The following is an 18,856-nucleotide window of genomic DNA, read 5'->3' as shown; positions in this document are numbered from 1 at the left end:
TAGTGTTTGCCAATGGGATGGAGCTATTTTATACATAAGTCCTGGTTTTTGATAGGGATCTTCAGTTTGGTCGTTAAACAAACTTCTGGTTACACTACGGACACATTCAGTCTATGTGAGGTTGTATGCACGCTTAAAACTTGCGGAACAATTGGGTAGGGTTGAACTGGCCGGTAAGCCGTCAGCAAAAATTAAATTTTTAATAACTAAGCATATGATGAACAAAGCACTTTTTAAACGGTATCATTATTTAATTTGTCTGGCAAGCGCTCCGATTGTATTTCTGCCATGAAAAGCTCTCAGTGAAAACTCATCTGCCTTGCAGATGCCGTTCGGAGTCGGCATAAAAATTGGAAGAGAAGCTCGGCCTTAGATCTCTTCGGAGGTTTTCGCGCCTTACATTTATTTTTTTTTTATTTTAATCAGTTGCAAGAGACCGCATCTGAAGTTCAAGTTGATATTGAAAGGGCTACGGTCCATCTAAAATTTGGAATCTAATCACCGAAATTGCTTGCTCAATTGCAGCTTGGTCATTTTACATTCAATTTGTAAAATTTCTATGCCATTATTATGATCTTTAGAAGTACTTCTATCTTATATGCGTTTTTCAGCAGACGCTTTCTCAAGCATACCTTAGCGGTTACTACTAGTTTATCAGATAGAACTATGGGAACGAATTCAGAGCTCAAAAAGACATCCGAAGGAAATATTTTACAACTAGCTATTTTTTCGACGCAGTCTAATAAACATACTCCCACAGGAGCTGAATAAAACTATAAACCAGCTGTGTAATGACAATTGATCAAGGTCATTTTATATCAAATGGGGGCTCGGAAACTATGTACTGCAATTAAAATCTAATAAAATACAAATTAAAAAGTGTGATTGTCAAACAGACAATTAAACTTTAGTTCCCAAAAGAAAAACCATAACATAGTATAGGTATTATAATGTGGCGGAAAACTATATATGTATATATGACCTTGACACTTACCATAATCCACGGTGCCATTGCCTTTGCGATCGAATAACTGAAATGCTGTTTTGTAGAGCGCATCCGGTGTGCATAACAATCCCTCAAAGGCTTGAAATTCAGCGAACGAAATCAACCCATCTTTGCTGGTGTCGGCTATTCTGGCTAGCAGGCGCACAGATTCCTAAAACAAATGATTGGTAAGAAGATTAAACAATTAGTGCTATAAGTTAACTGAATTTTTAAAAGTTAAATAAAAATCAAGTAGGGCATACATAGGTACATCGAACTGTGACCTAAGCATAGCCGTACTGTTCATTTGTTACGTTCACTTCTTCAGTTACGCCAGATTGTGGGAAATTACCGTTTATGAGATGAATATTTCGCCATAAAATTTACAAAAAGGGAAAAAAGGGACATTCTTTTGTCTTCCATATAAAAAAAGAGATTTGCTCTTAGCAAAACTACTTATATATGAAAAGCCGGGTTAAGAGAATGCCGTGCTCGGCCAGTTTCAACAATCTCGATATCGCAAAAGTAGAAAAATTACCATCTCCCCTTTAGTTTAAATTGATGTGAGATACATACTCGTATATCCGACCTACAACAAGAATGGTGTGTTGTCTTATTACTTGACTGCTTGACATTTTAAACTGCTCGCGACGCTGCTTATACTACAAACATGCATGCATACATTGAATCACGTGAAAATTAAATGATCTCAGTATTTATCTGCCTGAGGCGCTACGGCCCTGTTAGCAAATCTTGAGTAAAAGTGAAGTGGTTTTTTCGAGTCAATTTTAACCTGTAAAAGAGACGCATACATAAACTGTTATCCATGGTTCAACTATATGCAGGTTTGCTCATCTGTAAAGCAACAAAATATGTCTGTTCAAATTGTCAAAATCTGTGTGTTGGTGTTGGTGCAAATGGTATGGAATGGAAACATAAAACTTAGCAGTTTTTGTATGTGTAAGTAAAATGTTGCCAATGTGTTGGTTTCATTTTGAGTTTGCCATCTCTTTTTGACAATCCCTTCGACCATGCAATGACATAATTAAAATCAGCTGATGAGATGAGCCAACCTGTATATAATTGAACCATGCTGTTATCTAAAAATTGGAAATGAGAGAAAACTTCAGAAATATTAGGAGAGCGCTTTCTGTTTGTGCATGTCATTATATTTTGTCCTACCTTCTCACAAAATTAACCAAATCTGAAGTATGGCTCCTAACCAAGGTTATATATAGTCAAATCAGTTTCAACTAATCAATTAACCCATAACTATTCGCACTGGGGGTTTGTTTATCGTGAAAAAATTATCACTCCTTTCAATATTTAATATCCCTATAACATGACTAAACTCTAATAACTTTGTAAGTGACATTCGCAGTTTTCCTCAGATCAGAATATCAGATCAGAAGTCAGAATCTGCAGAAATTCGGCGCTTACATTGCGATTACTTTTCAATTGTCTATATGGATATATGTATATACTAGCAGACCCGTCAGACGTTATTCTGCCCTAAATTTGGTCTATCTCCATACATTTTAATAAACTTTTTCCGTCTAACTCTGCCCCCCTCCTCCCCCTCATCAATTTTTCTTAATCCTTTTATTCACTCCTCCCTCCGTCTTTTCGCTTCATCTATCTCTATTTTCGTCTCACTCTATTATCTCTTTCTCAGTCTCCTTCTCCTTCCGTATTTTCTCTTCTCTAAAGTTTTTCCCATTCTTCTTCGTCCCTTATTACCAGGCAAATCGAATAGGACGTATGTAAATAGTTATGTGGGTAATATTAATTCATGTCTTTATTTTGGCTTCGCATGCACATTTATCAGTTTTGCCAGGTTAATGCAACTAAATCGAATATAGCAATGAAAATTACTTTAAAGCTCTCGGCAACAACTTTCATTGGATATCCATATTACACACACATTCTAGGGGTATCCGGGTACAGGTTTTGCCCATATCTTGAGACCCTAGTCACCCAGCGGTATAAAAATTACTCTGTACGAAAGCACCCATTAACAGCTTCAATTTGATACCCATAATGTAAAAACACATCCTAGTGTTACCCTGATGCACGTTTTGACCTATATCTCGAGACCCTTCACATATAGGTATGAAAACTACCCTGTACTAAAGCACTCATCAACAGCTTTCATTTGTTATCCATATTGCATAAACACTTTCTAGGGGTACCCGGGTCCACGTTTTGGCCTCAATCTCGAGACCCTAGTCACCAATAGGTATGAAAACTACACTGTACTAAAGCACTCATCAACAGCTTTCATTCGTTATCCATATTCTATAAACACATTCTAGGGGTACCCGCGTCCACGTTTTCGCTTATATCTCGAGACCCTAGTTACACGCGGGTACGAAAAATACCCCGTATCAAAGTACTCATAAACAGCTTACATTCGACACGCATATTGTACAAACATATCCCGGATTACCCAGGTCCACGTTTTGATCTCAAGACCCTATCCAGAACGGGATAAAATTAGCCTATGTCTGTCTCCTGGTTCTAAGCTACCCCTCCACCAATTTTCAGCGAAATATGTTCATCCGTTACTTCCTCTTCAATCACTCTTTATCTATTAAAAAAAGCGCATCAAAATCCGTTGCGTATTTTTAAAGGTTTAAGCGGGAGTCATTGGTGCCGTATGTCGTATCGCTGTAGTCGTATTCCTAACGTAATCAGCTGTTTATCGTTACGACGGTAAACCAAAACCCAATTGGTTGGCTACGATACGGTTACGACCTTAGCGGCACCAATAATCGATTGCATTGATTCTCATAAGGTTGGTCGAATCAGCTGTTATAAGGTTACTGATACGGTTACCGATAAAGCACCAATGTCTGCAGCTTTAAGCATTCAAAGGGACATAGGGACAGAAAAAGCGACTTTGTTTTATACTATGTAGTGATGTACATCCATACATACTTATAAACCTACGCCCGAAGTTAAATACCGCAGCGAATGCTATATATGTACGTATGTATGTGGGGCATCTAGCCTCACTCAAAAGCAATTAGCGCGGACAGTTCACAGCGAACAAACACACATACGCATTTTTTTATAAAAATGTTATTTTTGTTTAAACAATTTGGCTGATATAAGAAAGGAATCAAGTATTTTTTTTTTTTGATGCAGATCGAAGGTAAATATTTCAAAGTTTTACTGAAAAGTAGAATTTTTTAAATCCATCCATCCGTTTATGAGTTATAGCTGTGTAAACAAAAATTTTATGATTTTTACTACATTTTGGCAATTTGCCACGCCCCTATAATATATACCTTCAGATTATAGTAACTGTACCATCTCACGTAGCTAAGCTTTCAAATGCAAAAAACCGTTTTAAAATCGGAGCATTCTGTGTGAAGTTATGTGCATACATGGCATTTAGCGACTTTATTTTATAAGATTTATAGATTTTGCTGACTTTGCGCTTTAAGTTTCCAACGAGTTATGGGAGAATTATGAGTTTTTCGGCTGGGTGTTTGTATATATAAGAGCATCACATGTCATACTCACATCATTAAATGTTGCATCTGTGAAGAGTCCAAGAAATTTTCTCACGAAATCTTCACTGGTCATATATTTATCGCCATCCTTTTGTATTGAAGCGTATTTAAGAAAGACTTCGTGGAGTTTATCGGTGCTGGCACGTTTTAGAAACGACGATCCCTTGAACAAAAAAAGTATAAAAATTAATATATTTTAATCTTCTCTGCTTAAAGAACTAAGACCTGTTTAAATAAGAGAGTACAAAATGGACATTGAAATTTGCAAAACATAATAAAAAGGTCAAGTTAAATGAAAACCTGAAAACTGTATATTATACATAAACTAGTAAGTATATGTATAGGCAAGGGCGTATCAAAACAGTGTAAGTGGGGGTATTTTTTTCCTGAATTTCTGGGTTACTATTATCAGTAATTAAGACAAAAATATTGTAACGAATTTGCTGCAAATCCTCTTATTTGCAACCTTCTGCTAAGTTCGAATCACTAAACTGTTTAATAAATAACTTCAATCTTCAATAATGCAAAAATGGACTTTATTAAAGTACTTCACAATAACACTTATACTTCGCTTACTGATAGCTTGCTTAACTCAACTGATTGATAGCTTAAATGTAACTAAATTCTCGCGCCTCTACTGTTGCGGCCTTTTATACTTTTTGATTTCTCGTTGCATACTTCTAGGCTTTTCCATTCCAGAACTTACTAGTTAGTTATCAGCTACAAAATCACCAGCCACAACTACGTTTATAGCTTCTCATATGCGCGTGAGTAATACTTGCACAAATTATTGCCCTCCCTTGTGAGCACCTCAGATAAGATATATGCATGTGTTTGTGCGTTGCTTCTCCGCTGCGTGTACGTACATATGTGTAGACATAATTATTGATTCGTCTATGTAGATACATAATGATTGATTTATGGATGTGCATGATATCACTGTTTAGCATCTGCTTAGGGATGACAGTACCCCTTAGTGTTGCTAATATTCGTAACAATATGTTCTAAAATTATGTGAATATAAAATCAAATATGAACGAGAATTATTCTCTTCAGCACAACATGCTTAAATCTAAAGGCAATTCAGTCGATACTGCATTGCATAGGGTGGTCATGAATATATAGAAAGCCCTGGAACACCAGGAATATGCCTTAGGTGTTTTTTTTTTTGACATTGTCGGAGCTTTCAACAAAGTCTCGAAATGAGCATTTATGGACAGTCTCAACTCGATTGAAGTTAATCCGCCTTTAACAAATTAGATCGGCTCCATGCTAAGCTGCAGAATGATCGCGTGGCAATGGGGTATACGCGAGGCAATCGCCGCCGTTTGAGGTGGACCAATGCTGTGGACGATGAATATAAACCAACTGCTTAAGCGGTTCCACGGAAGAGGCATATGCAAATGACGTTTCATTCATCATAAGCGGCAGATGCTTAACAACAATCAGCTCTGATGGATGGCGTACTTCGGGATATACATGCCTGGGCATCTGGAGTCGGGTTAACCGGCAACGCCCAAAAGCAAATCGAGTTTACTTACAAGGAAATATAAGGTCCCTAATTGGACTAAGCCTTGGTCTGAAGGGTGACCTTACAAGAAAAATAAAGTACAAACTACCTACGAGTTATACTACGTAGTAAGTTGTCGTGGACACTCTGTATGGAAAAGAGACAGAATAAAGCCTCCGCGGCACTGTATGTATGCAAGAGGATGCACATGGGGCCTATCACCCAAACTCTCTCAATGGGTACTTACGGCAATTGTCAAGCCCATACTTTACTATGTGGTCCTTGTATGGTGGACAGCCATACAAAAAAATAATACTTATACCAAACAACTTTGGGGGTATGCAGAGTATCAATGATAAGCATTACGCGTGCCATAAAAACTACATCGACAGCAGCATTGCATGTCATTCTACACGTCCTGCCTCCAGACCTAAAAAAAAAAAATAAATAAATATAAGGCGTGATAACCTCCGAAGAGATTTTAGGCCGTGCTTCTCTTCCAATGTGCGACGGGACCTACTTGTTTTATGCCGACTCCGAACGGCAGCTGCAAGGCAGATGAGTTTTCACTGAGAGCTTTTCATGGCAGAAATACACTCGGAGTGTTTTTTGATGTTACTTTGCCTGGGCCGTGAACCCAGGATCCTCGGTATGGTGGGAAAAGCACGCTACCACACACCACGGAGGCCGCCCGCCTATTGGATTTAAATAAAAAATTATATCCGAGCTTTTTTCTGTCTTATCTTTTACAGTGAACTTTGAAAAAGGTTAGTATGAAATAAAAACCGGGAGTCCGCAGTTAAAACACGTCGAAAAAACCTCAGTAAATGTATACGGTTCGAGAATAAAAAGCAGTCTGTTACAATTTTGTGCTTGACTTTAAATTCCATATCTAGTGTTTTCACGAAGAGAGTTATATATAAATAAAACTGTTTAAAACCCATCTTCTTGTCAGAATGGGGGTTTGGACATCGAATGTTGCACGCATATAGAAAACTTTTCATGTTAAATGTTGCGGGGGCTCCTACACCGCACCCCCTTTCTCGCCTTTATCTGAACACACATATATATATGTGTGGTATCGTATCTCAATTTCTTAGTACCCTAAAGCTCTTACCAAAATGTTTATGTGTATTATAGAGAAAATAAAAGAGCATCGTTTAAGAGAGGAAATATCTTGATAAAAGCATACATTTGTTTATACAATTTGTCCCCATAGATACTTTTATATTTCCGTATGTTCTCACATACATACATATCTACGGATAAATATGTACATGCATATATAATAATACACTTATAAATAAATAAGTCTGTATAGCTATTTACGTACAGACTGTGGCATTTTGTGACGATTATATGTATTATATTTCTCTTTGCACAAATTTTTTGATTCCTATCCTATATTTTTTGACGTTGGATTTGCTTTTACTGCCCTCTATTTTTACACTCATCACTTTCTTAATTTCACAACTGTTTAAGTCGTTAGCGAAACGGCAACTGAGTAAATTACGATTTCATCATTGCTTCCGAACCTCATCACAGCCGGCTTTACTCACTTGTCAAAACCAAATATGCCAACAACTCAAATTAAGTAAACATTTAATCGCGTGCACAGAGCCGGTTTCGTGAGATTGTAAAATTTTGGCGCTCAAATTTATTACGGAATCTTTTTATAAAAAGCAATTAAAGTTTCTATATTTGGGTATATACCACATAACTCTAAGAGTTTTTGGAAATAATTAAAAACAATTTGCATTTTAGTTAAATTTTTTATATGCTTTATAACTTTAGCTTGAGTTTTATTGGCTCATAGCATAGCAGCGAATTGTTCCTGTGAAGAGAGCTATGTTTAAGCGGTGATTGCTATTATTTATAACGCTGATTGGGAACAGGAAACATGTCACGTTTATTTCCAAGTCGTGTCTGAAACTTACTGGGCTCTTTTACAACAAAATTGAAACTACACCTTTAAGTCGTTTAAATTTGATTTGTTTTATTAATAACAATACAATTGTTTCGACACGCGCGTGGTGTCACTGAGTTGAAAACTAGCAACTGATATAGTATAGTTTCGAGGTATAGTTTCAATTTTATATGTTGTATCGTATAAGTTTGCATTCTAAAATGTAAATTGTTTAATGGGATGTTTTAGTAGTTGTGTCAAAATCACAGAAACATGGATATTTGCCAACTCTAGTCCTGCATTGTTCTTGTTGAGTGAAAAAGTACAAAAGCTGCCCAACCGCCATATTACATCCCTATATCAAAAAACAGCAATCAACTAAAAAAAAACACAATTAAAAACGCAAGCAACTAACTGCATTTCCTTGCTGACTAGTGGCGGTATTAGTGAATCGAGTATACAGTTCAGCTGTTGCAATTAAAAGAACTGTTCTCCATCACGGATCTCATAACACTATATGACCCTGAATAGTTGGCGAATATCGCAAATCTCAATATCGTGGACATGCTAATGCTATGTTGAAACATATTTTAATAATGTTTCGAATTCGGCGGTAATAACTAGTCCCGATATATATTACCGAATCTCTAAAAATGTTTAAAATCATTCATTACTAATCTCCAATTAAGCTGTCAATTATTGCTGACAGGCGAATTTATTAACCCGCTGTTTCTCGCGAACTTATTTTAGGGCGTCGTTACTCGCGGGGTGTCATATACACCCCAAGCTAAAATGTATTATTTCTTGGAAAGGTGAAAACTTAGAGATTGCTAACTAATACATGTTGTACATAAGGTCACGAAAATACTAATTAATATTTTTTTAATAAATAAGTATTCATTTTTGTTGAACAATTTTAGACATAAAACAAGGTACAAAAAATTAAGAAATAAGACTTCATTTAAAAAAAAACACTCAACTGAGTGAAACATTAACTGATTTTCGCCTTCTTAGCAAGTAATAATAATGAACATAAATTATTTATTAATAAAAAAAATGTAGAACGGTAACTCACTCCAAGGTAGTACAATCTTTGCAGAATTGCCCATATGGTTTTTGCACATATATTTTTGGCAAAAATCACATTTAGTTTTAACTTTTATGTCCTTTGAACGGGAACACACAGAACACCTCATCCTTTTTTGATTGTTTTCCGAATCTGAGTTAGTATGAGACGTGGAAGCATCTAATAACCTTTTCAAATTTTTGGGTAAAGATAGCAATTTCGATCTCGACTATTGAACACTTTCTTTACGCTGTTACTCGCGGGGTGCAACAGAGACCTCACCCGAAATTTAGACGCTCCGTTTAGCTAAACGGTAAACTGAAACTAACCAGCATGAACCTACTAATAAAGTGTATAAATATACTCAGCTATTAGAAAAATTCCGGCCCTGGTACAACTAGAAAAAAATGTATGACCGTAATTAATAGTGTTGGGGTGTAATTTACACCCCGCGCGAGTAACGGCGGGTTAAGTTCAAACAGATATTGGATGCTTTATAAATTTTATAGCTATTGTTTGTGTTAATTTACGGTTTTTGTTCTCTCACTAATAATAACTCTTACCCTCGTTAAAGCGTTATCATATGTGTCGGAGCGGGAGGCACTTTTAACAGACACAAGTAAATAAAAATGTTACATTTATACACCATTCAAAGGGTTCAGCAATTTAAGTTGTTAAACTTGTTACAGTTAAAATAACTAATAATTAAAATTTATTTATTAAAAAAATGTGTTTTTAAGCTTCTTAACGTAATTCTCTCACATGGGACTCACTTATATAAGAATTTTCGGAAAGTGTTTTGCATTCTCAGAGTGCAAAATGTTCTGTGCTAACATAGCTCCGTATAACACTAAATTTCTGTCAGGGCCGCAATAAACTTAATTTTATGTGTATTTATATTAGATATGTCCCATTTAAAGCAGAAAAGTGCCATGATTTTTCGCCATGGGAATGAATTAAATAAATATATTATTATTATTATTATTATTATTATTATTATTATTATTATTATTATTATTATTATTATTGTTACGAATATTAGCAACACTAAGGGGTACTGCCATCCCTAGGCCGATGCTAAGCAGTGACGTGAATTGACATCAATAATTCAACCATTATGTCTACACATACGCGTGCACGCGGCGGAGAAGCAACGCACAAGCACATGCATGGGGTATGAGAGAAGCTATAAAAGTTATACATCTGTAGTTGTAGCTGAGAAATTTATAACTAACTACTAAGTTCTGGAATTAGAAAAGCCTATAAATATGCAACGAGGAGGTCGGACAGTATAAAAGGGCGACAACAGTGGAGGCGAAAAGTCAGTTTCATTTGAGCTATCAATCAGTTTTGTTATTAAGCAAGCTATTCGTTGCAAAGTATAAGTGTTATTGTGAAGTACTTTAATAAAGGCCATTTTTCCATTATTCGATATTGGAGTTATTGATTCAACAGTTTAGCGATACGAACGTTAGCAGAAGATTGAAAATAAGGGGAATTGCAGTTATAAGAGGCTGTTGGTGTTATAAGAGGAATTGTTGAATAAATTCCGAAGACTTCGAATATAACTTGGGCATGTCAAAGTTAAGTGAATTGAAGATCCAGCAACTGAAGAAGGCGGTGGAGAGCCGTAGATTGAATACAACCGGCATTAAACTAGAACTTCAGGAACGACTACGACAGGCAATGGAATTAGAAGGAATTGACGTGGAAGGGTATGACTTTCATCTTGATGACGAGGAAACAACAAAAATGGAAGAGACAGTTACGCAGACAGTTACGAGCACAGACTTGAACATGATTTTGGCTGCAATATCTGCTCAAACATCGACAGTGGCTTCTCAACTGGAATCGCAAGAGACACGTTTAACATCCAAGATGGAAGCACAGGAGGCACGTATTTCAGAAATGTCATCGCAAATGTCATCTCAACTGGAATCGCAAAAGACAGATATAACATCTCAACTGGCATCTCAACTGGAAGAACAAAAGGTAAGTATAGCATCCCAAATGGAATCACAGGAGACACGTATAACATCTAAGACAGAAACACAGTTAGAAGAACAGAAGACATATATGGCTGAGCAGTTGAAAGCACAAGAATCTCGCATATCTTCGCAACTGTCAGAACAGGAAGCAAGGGTATCATCAAAACTGGAAGCGCAGGATGCAAAAATCGCTCAATTTCAGGCAGAAGTCGATGATTTGAAAGGTCGTATGGGGCAGTTACAACTAAATCGCCCAGCTGTTTCAGCAAGCAATCCGAAGATAAAGACACCATCCTTTGACGGTTCTGTTCCTTTCCAGGTCTTCAAGCTACAGTTTGAGAAGGCCGCAGCAGTGAACAACTGGAATGCGGAAGATAAATTTGCTGCACTGTTCATGGCATTGAAGGGGCCAGCAGCCGAAATCCTACAGACGATTCCCGAAGGAGAGCCGAACAACTATGAAGCATTGATGGCTGCTGTAGAACGACGTAATGGAAGCGAGCATAGAAAACAGATATTTCAAATTGAGTTGCAAAACCGCTACCAAAAGCAAATGAGACATTGCAGGAGTTTGCTTCAGATATTGAAAGATTGGCTCATCTTGCAAATGCCAACGCACCCGTGGAATACACTGAAAGGGTAAAAATCCAGAGTTTCATAAATGGCATACGAGATGTGGAAACATATGCGAATCCAAAACTAACATTTGCTGAAACGGTATCGCATGCACTGACTCAGGAAACACCCTCACTTTTGAGTAAGTCAGCGTACAAAGCTCATCGCGTGGAAGTGGAAAGGCCAGGGTGGGTAGACGCAATATTGGAGGCGCTGAAAGGATCGCAAAAGCGGAGTGAGAGAGTTATCAAATGCTTCAAATGCGGGAAGCCCGGACACATTGCACGTCAGTGCGATCTTGATCCTAGAGGTTGCAACAGCATGAGTGGTCTTAATAACAAAGCTGGAGGGGATGAGCAAGAGCGAGTAAGATGTAGAGATCGAGAGCTAGATCCAGCTATTGAATGTCCTGTGATATCTGTGTCGCAAATTGGACGAAAATCGAGCAGTCTTGCCGTCGAAGGAAAGCTGGATGGCAAGGAGCGTGTACTGACTGTAGATACGGGCGCATCTCATTCCTTAATCCGATCTGACTTGATCAACAGGAGAATAAAACCGTTACCTGGAGCAAGGTTGCGTACAGTCACTGACGAGTATAACCAAGTCCAAGGAGAAGTGATATGTGAGGTATTCAGTGGAAAGGTCATGGTTCTACACAAATTCATTGTGGCGGATTAGTTGACCATGACATCAGGATCGATATGCGGAGAAAGATTATGCGCTATAAGAACCAGGATATACCACTTAACTTTAGTTTGGAGAAAGGGTTCAGCAGTAATCGGGTACTGGTGGAGAAAATTCGACAGAGACCGTGAAAGGATGGATCGACTGGGCCAAATAAAGCGATACCAAAAGTACCTGCGAGAGAAACACTGGCATTGGCAAAACCTAATGGACGCACTAAAACGACTGAAAGAATTTTCCAGAAAGAATGCAAGGGTGGTTTCAGGCAGCGCGCACTTCTGTTGGGAAACGTCGGAACGATACTGAGTATGTGAAGCCAATCCGTCAAGAGCCAGCTCTACAAAGTAGTTCTTTGGCAAAACAACAGAGTGCGAGGGAACGATCAAGGTTAATGAGTAGTAAGATAAAACGCAGGTACGATGAGAACAATAATTCGGAAGATTTCTTGGAGGGAGATTTGGAACTGTTATACAACCCTCACCGGCGAAAAGGTGTTCCATCCAAGATTCGGTGTAGTTGGGAAGGCCCGTACAAAGTTGTGAAGAAGATCAGTGACACCATATACCGCATACAAACAATTGGGACACCACGAAGTAGTAGGGTGGTTCATTTGGAGATGCTAGCAGCGTTTAGATCGAGAGATTTGTCTGATCGGGACGATCAGACTTAGGTGGAGGGCAGGGTTACGAATATTAGCAACTGGTACTGCCATCTCTAGGCCGATGCTAAGCAGTGACCTGAATTCACATCAATAATTCAATCATTATGTCTACACATATGCGTGCACGCGGCGGAGAAGCAACGCACAAGCACATGCAGATGTCTTATCTGAAATGCTCGTAAAGGTATGCAATTGTGATTGTGGAAGTGTCGCTCACACATACAAGCGCATGGGGTATGAGAGAAGCTATAAAAATTATACATCTGTAGTTGTAGCTGAGAAATTTATATCTAACTAGTAAGTTCTGGAATTAGAAAAGCCTCGGAATATGCAACGAGGAGGTCGGACTGTATAAAAGGGCGACAACAGTGGAGGCGAGAATTCAGTTTCATTTGAGCTATCAATCAGTTTGGTTATTAAGCAAGCTATTCGTTGCAAAGTATAAGTGTTATTGTGAAGTACTTTAATAAAGGCCATTTTTCCATTATTCAATATTGGAGTTATTTATTCAACAGTTTAGCGATAAGAACGTTGGCAGAAGATTGCAAATACGGGAAATTTCAGTAAATTCGTTACATTATTATTTACTGCTAAGTGTTAAACTTTAGCTGCACCACCGATATTGTTGCGCAGAAAATTAGTACTGCTAAATTTCAGTATGCATTATACACAGTTGCAACTGAAATGTGTCTCTCCATTTTATTTCTACACTATTCTCCACTAAAAAAAAAATTATACTAGCTGCAGATTACTGGCATATGCTGATGACATTGATATCATCGGCCTAAACACCCGCGCTGTTGGTTCTGCTTACTCCAAACTGGAAAAAGAAGCGGTAAAGATGGGTTTGATAGTGAATGAGGGCAAAACGAAGTACCTGCTGTCATCGAGCCAAGAGTCAGCGCATACGCGCCTTGGCAACCACGCTACTGTTGGCAGCCATAATTTCGAAATAGTAAAAGACTTCGTTTATTTGGGAACCAGCATCAACACTAGCAACACAACATCAGCACTGAAGTCCAGCGAAGAATGAATCTTGTCAATATATGCTACTTCGGACTAGGTAGGCAATTGAAAAGTAAAGTCCTCTCTCGGCGAACGAAAATCAAACTCTACAAGTCACTTATCGTACCCGTCCTGCTATATGGGACGGAAGCATGGACCATGACAACAGCAGATGGAGCGGGTTTGGGAGTGTTCGAGAGAAAAGTTCTTCGAAAGATTTATGAACCTCTACGCGTTGGCGATGGCGAGTACCGAAGAAGATTTAATGATGAGCTGTACGAGCTATACGCAGACATCAACATAGTCCAGCGAATTAAAACGCAGCGGCTGCGCTGGCTAGGCCATGTTATGCGAATGAAAGATGATGCTCCGGCCAAGAAAGTGTTTCTATCGGAACCCGCCTATGGAAGCAGAGGTAGAGGGCGGCCCCCACTCCGTTGGAAGGACCAGGTGGAAAACGATTTAAACTCCCTTGGTGTGACCAATTGGCGCCGGTTGGCGGAGCGAAGGAGCGACTGGCGCGCCTTGTTGGAAACCATAACCGTTTAGACGGTTAAGCGCCAATTAAGTAAGTAATTCTCCACTAAGTGTGTGTGTCCACGATTCATCGCAACCGATCATTCGGCTAAAGGCCAACAGAGGTTCGTATCTCCGCTATTAAGCGGAACTCGTTTTGCAGCGAGTTATTTAACCACTGCCGCGAGTCTTCAATAATTGCCGCTAGATGGGTCTCCTAAACATTATCTAATTTTCCTTTGCGCGCCTAGCCTAGAGAGTTACAAACATATGTGCATACAAGTGGGGCTAATATAACCATGTTAAAGATAGAAAACTTTTAACTTTACCAGTGCTACAGCATATATTATATATATTACAGTTTCCTTAATCAATAGGCAATCCTGCTTCTATTTATTTACTTGCTTAATTCAGACTATTTTTCATATTTTATTTTATCATGTACTCAGTGTCGAAGATTATGCGTAGGTTTTACAACCTTAGACTAACAAAGTTGCTTCTAAACGTACGTCCACACCAGTAACAAAACGTATTACAAACAGTTATATAACCAATGTTATGTAACTTGTTAGAAATTCAACTGAAAAATGTTGTATAACACGATGTTGTGTAACTTTTTTTCTGTTTTTATAAAAGGTTATATGTGTTACCCAGAGGTTGTCGGTAAAGGTCAAAGGAATTAGATAACTTGGTTGTATAACAAGTTGCAAGCATATTTTAAAACAATTGTTATACAACTTTGCTATCGGTGTGGGCGTACCTTAACATTAAAAGGAGAGGACTGTAGACTCATGACAAGTATTCTGACTGGACACTGCCTTCTGGAGACACATGCCTTTAAATTAGGCTTGGTCAGTGATAGCAGATGTAGTAAGTGCGGGTTGCCAGGCTAAGACTCCAGCCATTAGTAGTGATACAGCTGTCATATCCAGAAGCAGCAAGTCCTAGAAAGCTTCTAGTATTTGTCAAGAGGAAGGAGTTATTTTATAATATATGAAGGTCCTGGTTTTTGATAGGGTTTTTCAGTTTGGTCGTTAAAACAAACTTCTGGTAACACTACGGACTCATTCAGGTCCTCGTGGACCGGCCAGTTCAACCTAACCTAACCTATGTACTCAGATGTCAAAATACAGTCCTCGAACCATTACACTACAACCCTGCGCGTTTATCAGAAAACTTGAATTTTGTATAATTTCGAGAGAACGATGCACACTAACCTTTTTGGAGCTTGGTATTGAGTTCCATCATTTTAGTCTTGAAGAATGTACCTTTGCTTGAATGGGATACTGCCGCCAATTATATTTATATTATTTGGTTATCATCTACTGAAGCTTTATGAGTTAAGTAAAATTTTAAAAAAGGTGTGTTTCAAAATATTACTGAATATATCAGGAAAAGAACGACGAGGTATTGCTGAGTATTTTGTGAAACCGCTTTGTATTTCTTTCACTAATTGTATACGCTGTTTATCAGCGATCAAGTCACATCTGCTCTTTACAACACGCTGAGGAGTGAGACATCTTGGAGAAAAATTTATAATTTTGCAAGAACTGGCCAACGTTGGCCAATGAAATATGTAAAGGAGCACCTTCAGTACTGATACTATGGATATCATTTATATTTTAGCGCGCAGCAAAATGAAGTTTTTCATATAGATGCGTTTAACACAAGCTTATGCATTCCAGTAACATCGCCACAATCAACGATGGTGTTGCGCTTATAAATCATTTGAAATTTAGTAAAGTTTTTTTTTTTTGGAAAACATCTCGATTTTCCGTAAATTTTTTTACGTTAAACCAAAATCGCAACCAAAAACGAAATCGAAAAACCGACTCCTGAAAAATATTTGCTATTTGCAGAAAAATGTATTTCATAAATCAGCTTTCTTCTGTCTCTGAAATTCTCTCTATCAATTCCCACTACCACTCGGTGCCTTCTGCAGTTGCCTTTCTTTGTTCCTGTCCGTTTCTTTGTGCCTGTAAATGTGCTGTTGTTGTTGTTGTTGTGGCGATAAAGACACTCCCGAAAATTTAGGGAGTGCTATCGATGTTGGTGGTATGTACATCACCGGATATAGATCCGGTACTTTCGGGTAACAAGCCCCTCCTAACGCTGTATATCTTCTTTCCCTTACCTGTACTGCTCGGTAAGAAAAGCTTCTCAATTAATAACCTAGTTCAATTTTGAACATAGAGGAATTCATAAAATAACTTCAGTTGCAGTACTCCTTTAAACTAGTTTTTGAAATTCATCCTACCATTTAAAAAAAAAGCCTTTCAAAAATACACAAAATCCCTGCAGGGGTCGCATAGAGCCAGAAAACAAATTAATTAAAGCAACTATATCCAAGTTCTTACCAGTTCAGAAAACTAAGGCAGTAAACAAAAGTGAACAGCTAATTCCATTCCAATTTTGATTAATCTAGCATGCACCTCGTACTAATCGAATTTTTCGTGGCTTATATACAACTGCGAGCAAAAAAATAGCAGGAAAAATTATTTGCTATTCTTTTCAGTTTTTTTTTTTTTTACTTTCATTAGTGTATTTTCATGAATAGAATAATGAAAATTATTTGAAAATTTTTAAAACTTTTCTTGCAAAAGTTTCAATAATTCATGAAAATTTCTAAATTTTTATATGGACTTCAGAAACTTGATGAGTATGCAGTTTCGTGTTGATTTTTAACCGCTAATTCTCTAACTTTATACCACATATAAACACAAACGTTACGCATACGCACCTGTACCCGGTTTTTTTTTTCGCTGGCAAGGGTATGTTTGCGGGTAATTGTTGATAGGCTTTTAATAAAACAACGTGCTTTTTAATTTAACATTTACGATAATTATTTAAAATTATATCAAACGAGTATTTAAAAACTTTTCGAAATTTTTTTATTATTTTTTTTTTTTTTTAAGTTTACAAACCCCTCCCTCACCAAACCGATTGCTTTTTATTTGAAAATCACACACAAATGTTTCGTTTTGGTGTGTACTTATGCAAATATGACATACTCTTCGAAAAAAAATTTCAAAATTTAACCTTGTAAATTCAAAGGTTTATCTTCCGGAAAAATACAGTTTTTTGTTGAAAGTATTTGTTTGTGTAAGTTATGTAAAACTTTAAGATGAACTGAGAAAATGGTCCTAAAGTAGACTACAAAACTGCATATTCAAAAAGTTTATTAAGGCTGGGTGCGAGTTCGCCTAAATTTTAGGTACCTAAACCAATATTCCACTGGAACTTTCCAGCACTGCAATAATTTAGGAAAAAACTGTCAAAACTGTGCGAGTTGATTTGAAAACCTAAATTATTAATTTCTGCTAAGAAAATAATAACAATACGGGAAATTTGATATATTGGATGCGTTTTCACGCTTATAAAGAACAGAGTTCAGTTAGGGTTCGCGGTAAGTACATATCCCAAGATAGCAGTTCAAGAAAATGCAGTGGCTCCGTTTTATAAGGCTTTTTTTCGGACATAGTGGAGCACGTGCACACTGACATTTTCCACAATCTAGAATTCAATACTGTGATGTTGGTACGCCTCCAATAACTTCTTTCGGCCAATTATTGCACTTGGCTGCCAAATATGTTCCAATTCTTGTGTCATCAACATCAGCTTGAAAAAAATTGAGCTCACCATTACGTACAATCGATCGGACCTTAATCGCAGTAGGGATCATAGCTCTATGATCTAAGATTTACTTAAATTGAATGGACAAGAGCCATTGATTTGCATATACAATATTCAAAAATCAATATTTTTGTTCTTAAAATTTGACATTTGAATTTAGGTTGAAAAGTATGCTCATAAAAAATCTAAATTTTTATTTTTCACTGCTTTACCGACAGTTTCCAGTGATTTAGGTTTTTTCTCTATTTATGTAGAAATTTAGGTCAAATCGCACACAGCCTAAATATTCTTAAAATTCTAAATATTGTAAAATTTTTTGGGAATTTTCGAATTTTTTCAAAAACGTTTTCCGAATTGACAATTTTTGTCTTGAGACTCACTCAATTTTCATATAATTCACTAAATTTTCGCAAAAATGTTTTATTTTTATTTTATCATTCGCAGATGTATATACATTTTTTTATTCATATGAATGAGAAGCACATACGTACATACATATGCTGTTTCTCAAAAAATCGTTTTTAAATTCTTTCTGTTGAGATGTGGTTGTGTCGCACGATTGGAGCTTTGTGCTTTGATCCTAAATGTCAATTTAAAATTTGTCCTCTCAAAATAAATCTTTCGATTCTTAGTGACGTGCCTATATGTACATACATACAAGTATTAGCAATTGGATAAAAAAAGAATTGGATTTACATACTTACTTATTTTTAGTGGGAATATAAAAATAACTAAAACAAGATGATCACACATTACCAAACAATGG

At 37.2% G+C, this 18,856-nt stretch overlaps 1 protein-coding gene across 3 annotated transcripts in view; it reads right to left on the bottom strand.

The window, feature by feature from the left end:
• aralar1 (calcium-binding mitochondrial carrier protein aralar1) overlaps positions 1-18,856 on the bottom strand; it is a 59,737-nt gene that overhangs the window by 14,394 nt on the left and 26,487 nt on the right. For 2 of the 3 annotated variants that reach the window (XM_067763621.1, XM_067763622.1), the window contains 2 exons: positions 4,517-4,669; positions 995-1,157 (listed from right to left, as the gene is read on the bottom strand). In XM_067763621.1, coding sequence (XP_067619722.1) covers positions 995-1,157; positions 4,517-4,669 — 316 coding nt within the window. Of the gene's footprint in view, positions 1-994; positions 1,158-4,516; positions 4,670-7,349; positions 7,504-18,856 lie in introns of those variants that run through there. The other variant, XM_067763623.1, reaches the window with a different exon arrangement.

The sequence above is a fragment of the Eurosta solidaginis genome, chromosome 1, assembly GCF_040869045.1.
Source record: "Eurosta solidaginis isolate ZX-2024a chromosome 1, ASM4086904v1, whole genome shotgun sequence".
Lineage (NCBI taxonomy): Eukaryota > Metazoa > Arthropoda > Insecta > Diptera > Tephritidae > Eurosta > Eurosta solidaginis.
Note: the sequence above shows the minus strand (reverse complement) of the source record. Positions and strands in the feature narration are given on the sequence as shown.